General features: G+C 40.3%; 1 protein-coding gene across 1 annotated transcript in view; it reads right to left on the reverse strand.

Moving 5' to 3' along the window:
- Aqp11 (aquaporin 11) overlaps positions 1-7,309 on the reverse strand; it is a 15,036-nt gene that overhangs the window by 2,217 nt on the left and 5,510 nt on the right. Inside the window, exon 2 of the mRNA XM_005379835.2 lies at positions 2,434-2,550. Coding sequence (XP_005379892.1) covers positions 2,434-2,550 — 117 coding nt within the window. The remainder of the gene's footprint in view (positions 1-2,433; positions 2,551-7,309) is intronic.

The raw sequence follows: 7,309 nt of genomic DNA on the forward strand, positions 1-7,309 counted from the left end.
GATTAGAGGAATTACAGTGATCTCTTACGGTGAGAGCTTTTGCTGTTGAATTTTTTGCTTATTTTTACATTCTTTTTCTCTGTCCCTGTAACTCTGACAAGAGAGTTAGAAAATAAGCAAACGGAAGGGGGTTTTTTGGGTTTTTTTTTTTTTTTTTTTTTTTTTTGTGGTATCAGGAATCAAACTCACACCTTGCGCTTGCCAGGCAGGCACTGTGCCACGGAGCCATATCCCTGGCCCTATTTTTCCCATTCTTTAATTGTGACTTTATTTCATTTGGAGCCATTTTTTTTCCATCAGGAATGTAACTTCAATATACTGTATGACAAAGTTCAGTAGCAAGCTAGAATTTAGTGCTCTGACAACTGCCATTTATTCACAGACATGTATTTTATCAACATATTAAAGGATGACTTTATTTTTCATTCATAGACCTCATAAAAGAGTGTAAGAGCATGCCTCTTTAAACCAAAAACTACAACAGAAATTTTTAATTGGGTCCATTGGAATCTGTGAATATGTACTCTCAACAAGCTAAATAGGGCCATCCATAAGTACTGATAAACTTGATCCTGATTCTACTTGTCCATAGTTCTTTTTTTTTTTTTTTTATACTGTGAATCGAACTCAGGACCTTGCGCTTGCCAGGCACATGCTTGTGACACTGCGCTAAATCCCTGGCCCCTGATTCTACTTGTAAGAGACTCCTTCCATGGGCAACAAATAAATGAATAAAAATATTTTTTATTTGGGTATTTCAAGTATTTTCATGTGTCTTTAAAATGTGTCGGTAGTGGCCACAGTAAGGTGTTATCTTCCTGTTTGAACTACACTCTCCCACTCTCTGGTCTGTAAAAGGGAAAGAGTTCTTTTTCCTTTATAATGTGACATTTTAAACAGAAAACAAGCAATATGAAACAAAGTGCTAACTGGACAAAAACAAGGGTGGAGAATTAGTGGAGGCTAGGCATCCTTATTAATTTATAGTTATTAATTATAAGTAGGTTTAAAACAGGAAACTAAGTGGATGTGATGCTGTATCTCTAATCCCAGGACTCCAGAGGCTGAGGCAGAAGGATCATAGGGAGTTGAAGCCAGCCTGAACTACATAATGAGTTCAAGGTTACATAGTGCACTACATAGTGAGACAGTCTCCAAAAAAAAATAATTGAACAAAATCAAGAAGTGCTGACAACTTCTATAAAGAAGTGCATTTTTTTATGAGATGGTTTTGTATGTTGTTTAGGGATTACAGAGTAAATTACAGTGTGGGAATTACAGGCTGGCATCACCACAATGAGCTCAAGAAATGCATATTGACTGGGCTGGAGATACAGCTCCTGGTAGAACCCTTGTATAACATACTTGAGGCCCTAGGTTCAAGCCCAGTGCCACCTCATCACGCCCCCCCAAAAAAGAAAAGAAAAAGCCCATTACAATTATACTTATTGTGTAATTTTTGTCATGTTATTTGACCCCTCTGTATAAAATGGTTACATATCTGATCCAAATAAAATAAGGATGGAACTTGTGAATAATCTAAAAACTATACTTAATTGAGGTTATTTAGTAATTCACGAGATGCTCTTCTGCAAGTCAGGTGAGTTAAATAACATTTGTTTGGAGCGCAAATTTGATAAGATAAATTTCAGCAAAAAAGATTTTTTCTTAAGTGATCACTCCATGCTTTTTTCTCTTTTTAAAGAGTCCATGCTGGCCTTGAACTCGTAGGCTCAGGGGATTTTATTTTTCTCCTTCAGACTCCTGGTAGCTGTAATCACAGGCACAGGCCACTGCACCTGAATCTATGTACGTGTGCTTGGTAGGGGTCAAAACCAGGCAGCGAGCACTGCCACTGAGCTGCACCCCAACTTCTCAGGGGGTGTGTGTGTGGGGTGGGTGTATCTATGGTACTGGGGATTGAACCTGGGGCCTTCACACTCTAGCCTATGTCTGCAGCTCTTTCTAAATTTTTATAAAGGGTCTCAACTGAGTCACTCAGACTGGGCTTAAATTTGGGACTTTTCTATTTGAGCTTCCCAGAGTGCTGGGTTTACGGAAGCGCATCTCTCCTACCCCTCAGGGCTTCTTAAAGAGATACCATACCTGAAACTGATTAACCTTAACTTGATGATTTTGTTTCTTTAAAGGTAAAAAGGTTTTAATTAATTAGTGTATTTACTTATTTATGGTGCTAGTGAAACCCAGGGCCTCCTGAGTGCTAGGTAAGTGCTGTACCACTCGGCTACACCCCTAGCTCTGATAAGGAGTTTTAAAGGCTACTGTACAAAATAAAATCTTACTTGGAGCCTGTTAACTACCTTTTTCTTTTTTGTGCCTGCTCTGCTGTGGAAATTGACATATGACAGTAACATTCCATATCATATTTAAAATACCCTGATTTCCAGACATACTAAATAAAAATATGCTTACCTAAAGAAGGAGCCAGCCAGTATACTATAAAAAACCGAGGGAACGCTTCATCAAAACACATGAAGTGAAGTGAGAGTGCCAAAGTTGGATTGAACAGAGCTCCCGTCAGACCTCCTCCTGTAACACAGTGTAAGCAGCGTGATTCCAAACAATGCATTTTACATTTTTTTGAACCTAGAAGTCAATGGGTTATTCAGCTATTTTGTGTTATTTAAGTATTCTTAATTCTGTGATACTCCTTTGCAGACTCACCAGCCTAAAGTGTATGAATTATAAAAGGCTAGAGACAAAAAAAAGACAAATGATTCTAACAGTTTAAACTCAGCACTTTCCCTTTGTGCTGTAAAATGCACATTGGAAATTAATGTGCTCTGTTGTTTCTGCCATTTTGGCTGCTCTTAACAGTCATCAGCTTCAATGAATGAATGAATGATGATAAAAATAAAGTGAAAATACAGTTAAAATGGATAAAATATCTCGGGATGCCCAGGACATACGCATACCTTTGTATTGGAAACAAAAAATAAAATGGACCAAAGCATTATCATTGGTTCTGTTTTTCTGGGGTGTTTTTGGTTTTGTTTTTGTTTTTTTCAGTCTTTTTGAGACAGGGTCTCGCTATGCAGTTGAGGCTGGCCATGAACTCACTTTGTAGCCCAGGCTGGCCTCAAACTCGGCAAGGATCCTCCTGCCTCAGCCTCCTGAACGCTAGGATTACAGTGCACCACCATGCTCAGCTCACTGGTTCTGCTTTTTACTTGTTAACAGAGTCCTTCAGAAATGACTCTTAAGGCTGGGTATGGTGGCGCATGCCTGTAATCCCAGCACTTAAGAAATAAAGAAGTGGCTCTGACCGGCACATCTCAGTAAAGTTTATAAAAAGAGAAGTAACGGTGTGTGATAATGAAGGATAAGCACATGTCTTCATTGTGACTTCTTAGGACTTATGTTTCAGCTGTACATCCATAGTCCAGCTCTGATGTAGGGTCTAGGAGTTCCTAGTTCTGGCCATACAGCAGGAAAGATAAGGCAGAGGAGGCGGGGTGACTGTGCAGTGCTACCAGAGCTGCGGCTGTGCTTTTCTCAGTGCACCCTACAAGCCTCCTAAAACAGTGACATGGCTGGGATTTCCCCCTGTTGGAAGCCTGAGGGCGCACACCTGCCTCTTCCTTTAGGCACAGAGATAGATTCCAAGAGCTGCACAGTTTTATGTTGACATGCCAACACTATAGCGTATTAACTGTCTTCATAAAGTGAAATTGGAAATTAAGTAACCCTTTCCTGGTACTTGATGAGATTTCACACTTGCTGGGCTGAGAACAATGAAGCTCTGTTGAGATAAAGATACTGAACAAAACAGCTCACTTGATGGGTTTTTTCTAGCATACCAGCCCGACAGCGTGATTCATATTCATGGCCCAGCAATTACAAATGATGTGTTATGGACCTTTAGAATCATCTCTGAACAGTCAAATCCTGGATTGTAAACCTGCAACTGCCATGGGTCAGCAGAATTGTTTGGTTGGCAGCTGGTCATTCAGAGTCCTCAACAAATTGAGTTCCTCGGTCTAGTTCCATGGGCAGAAAGATTAAGACTCACAAATTTTTATGAGCTATGATAATACAAGTGAACTATGATTTTTAAAAGGCATTTATCAATAGAAATGGACTAAACCATTGCCCTTATAGTTACTTGACCTCAGTGCTGGGGGCCATATTAGACTGAAGCCTTTTTGTATAAGATGAACGTCACTCATACCATTCTAAAACTTGAGTTTTCCTTGTCTTCTAATCCTCACGTGAGAGTGTTCAGTGTGACTTGGCAGAAGTTGCTCTTCCGACAAGCAGTAGTCTGTCCCCTGTCCTTTTTATCTCTTTTCAGTGTTAGAAAGTGAAACCAGAGCCTTGTACACGCCAGGCAAGTACTCTACCACTGAGCTACATTCCCAGCCCTTTTTCAGACAGGGTCTCACTTAAGTTTCCCAGGCTGGGCTTAAATTTATAGTCCTCTTGCCCCAGCCCTTAGAGTAGCCAGGATTACACGTGTACACAATCACATGTAATTTCCCCTTTGAATATGGGTTGTCTTTGTGACTTGGTTTCACAGAATGCAGCAGAAGTGACACTGAATTGCAGGTTCAAGTATCAACAAACCATCAGCTTCCACTTTTTCGATCTTTTGGAATAAGGCTGTAACCATAGAATAAGCTGGTGTAGGCTGTGGGAGAGGCCACATGGAGAACTACAGACTCAGGTGACAGCTAGCAAATAACTGCCGGCATGCTAATGAGTGAGGATACCTTGGCCTTTCCAGCCCCACTGCTGTCCGTCTGAATCCACGAACCTGAGTGATCTCAGGGGATCTGCCAGCTAACTCAGCATTGTGAAGGAGTAAATTACTGTTAAGTTTTGGAAGGGTTTGTTACAGATAAAACTGAAATGAAATCCACATCAGACACAGGTTCCATGTTTTTAAAGCATTGGCCTTGCTCTTTAACTGGATACATGGCTGGGGGGCAGGGGGAGTACTGTCTTGTGCCCTGTAAAATGTGTAGTGGCATCCCTGTTCCCTACCCAGTAGATGCCAGATGCATAGTCTTCTCCCCACACTTTAACAGCCAAAAATGTCTTCAGACATTGACAATGTTCCCTGGCAGCAAAGTTTTCCCTAGTTGAGAACCACTGTCCTGGAGAAACACTGGTACATGTATGTAAGACATTTGTTTATTATCGTGATAACTGGGGAAAACGTACAAGTTCATTCATAGAAAAATAGCTATACAAGTTTATTATTACTTTGGAATATCATGAAGTATTTTGAAATAATGAGCAAATCTTTCTACTAACAGATAAATCACTGAACAGCTACCACCAAAAAAAGAATGTAAGATGTCAGCTTTCTGCCACTGTGACAAGACACCTGAGCAAACCAACTTGAAGCAGGAAACAGTTATTTTAGTTCACAGTTGCACAGGTTGCAGTCCATGGTCAGCTAGCTCCATTCCTTTAGGCCTTTCATGAGGCAGAAACATGGCAGAGGACTTGATAAAAGGAAAACTAGACTTGAAGCTAGGAAGCAGAGCCAGAGAAAAAGGGGCTGTCGTCAAGAGGGTCCCCAAGGGCCTACGTCCATGACTCACTTCCCTCAACCAGGCCCCACCTCCTGGATTTCCATCACTGCTCAATAGTGCCGTCAAATTATGAGTCCGTTCATGGGTTCAACCACTGATGGAGTCACAGCCCTCATGATCCCATCACTTCCTAAGAGCCCATCATCTGGTAACCAAGCACACGGCCTTTGGGGTCATTGTAGACCGAAATCAAAACGTTAGGTATGATACTTTGTATGTTAACGACACAAACATTATCACACATAGTTTCACTGAATACTATCTCTACATATAACAAATACATTTAAAGAACATAGAACAATACATATACATTACTAATGGCAAGAGCAGGCAGAAAAGGGGACAGGCAGGGAAGGTGACAGAAGGCACTTAATTTTGTTTTTTATAAAAGAAAAAATTCATGCATTGTGTAATTAAACATGAATTATTCAAAAAAAAATCCGGCACAAAACTAGTAGAAAGTGGCTCCAGCAAACAAGTTACTACTTACTGGCTTTTGAAAGAAGACCTCATAATAGTGCATATTGAAGAGGTATCACCGGGGAGATCTTCCTGGCTGACTGCCTAGTCTTAGAGGACAGCTTAATGAACTTAATGAAATTACCACCACCAAAGATGAGGTCCCAAGTCTGGCAATTATAGGGCACCAATATTTCTCAATATTTTTAAGGGGAATAAAATTCTGTGTGTCAGAAAGACACTGGTCAGAATCACATGAGGCTCATGTATAAACCTGAAGGACAATTTACAAATTTATAGTAGAAGCTAGTTCTTTCAGTAACCGGAATATTTGTTTCCATCTCCAGGGCACCCATTTCCTGTTAAGCACCCCTTGGCAAGCCAGTCTATCATCAGAAGATGATAGATCTGCTGAGCATATAATCAAAGCAAACACTATGATGAGGTCTGGAAAAAAACCACTGTCCAGAACTGAAAGTCTCTCAAATGACAAGGCTGTTTTCCCCAGATTCAATCTCTGTCCCATGGACAGGGCTCTTAATTGCATCCCCAAACATTCCACATTTTATGCTGGTTGACATCCTGTTGATACGCTCATTACTAATTAAGCTAGCTAGCCAGCTGATGCTAGGCTAGTTATTCTTAGAGACTTGAAGAATGGCACTAACATTTCTCAGAGGTTAGGGGAACAAGCAGGAATTTGTACAAAAATCAGTTAACTGGATGATTTGCAAAGATAAATTTCTATGTAAAGGTGTAAATTAAATATTCCTGAACTTATCCCCAAAGAACTTGTGAATGTCAAAATTATCAATTATACAAAAATGATCAAGTTATACTACAAGCCTATGAGAAATTAATAGGATGAAATAGTAATAACAGTAACACTTCCCAAGCACTTAGTATGTGCCAGATACTATACTAAGAACTTGAAATACTATTCCTCATGCTCTTAGGACAAAGTTATTCTCTTTTTTTGGTGGTACTAGTGACTGAACTCAGGCCCTTATGCATACTAGGAAAGTACTCTACTGCTGGGCTATATCCACAGCCCTTTTTATTTTGAGATAACATCTTGCTAAATTGCCTAGCCTAATTCAAACTTCCAGTCCTACCTCATCCTCCAAGTGTATCCTACCAAGCCTGGCTTTATTCTCCATTTTGAAACTGAGGCCCAAATTAAGTACATACCTAGCTCAGGGGAACAGCCCAACTCCAAACCTGTGCCTTAGCCAATATGTTGTATTGCTATAGTAAAAAAGATGTATGGGAGCTGGGCATGGTGG

Source organism: Chinchilla lanigera, unplaced genomic scaffold, assembly GCF_000276665.1.
Source record: "Chinchilla lanigera isolate Chin_1 unplaced genomic scaffold, ChiLan1.0 scaffold00013, whole genome shotgun sequence".
NCBI classification, from domain to species: Eukaryota; Metazoa; Chordata; class Mammalia; order Rodentia; family Chinchillidae; genus Chinchilla; species Chinchilla lanigera.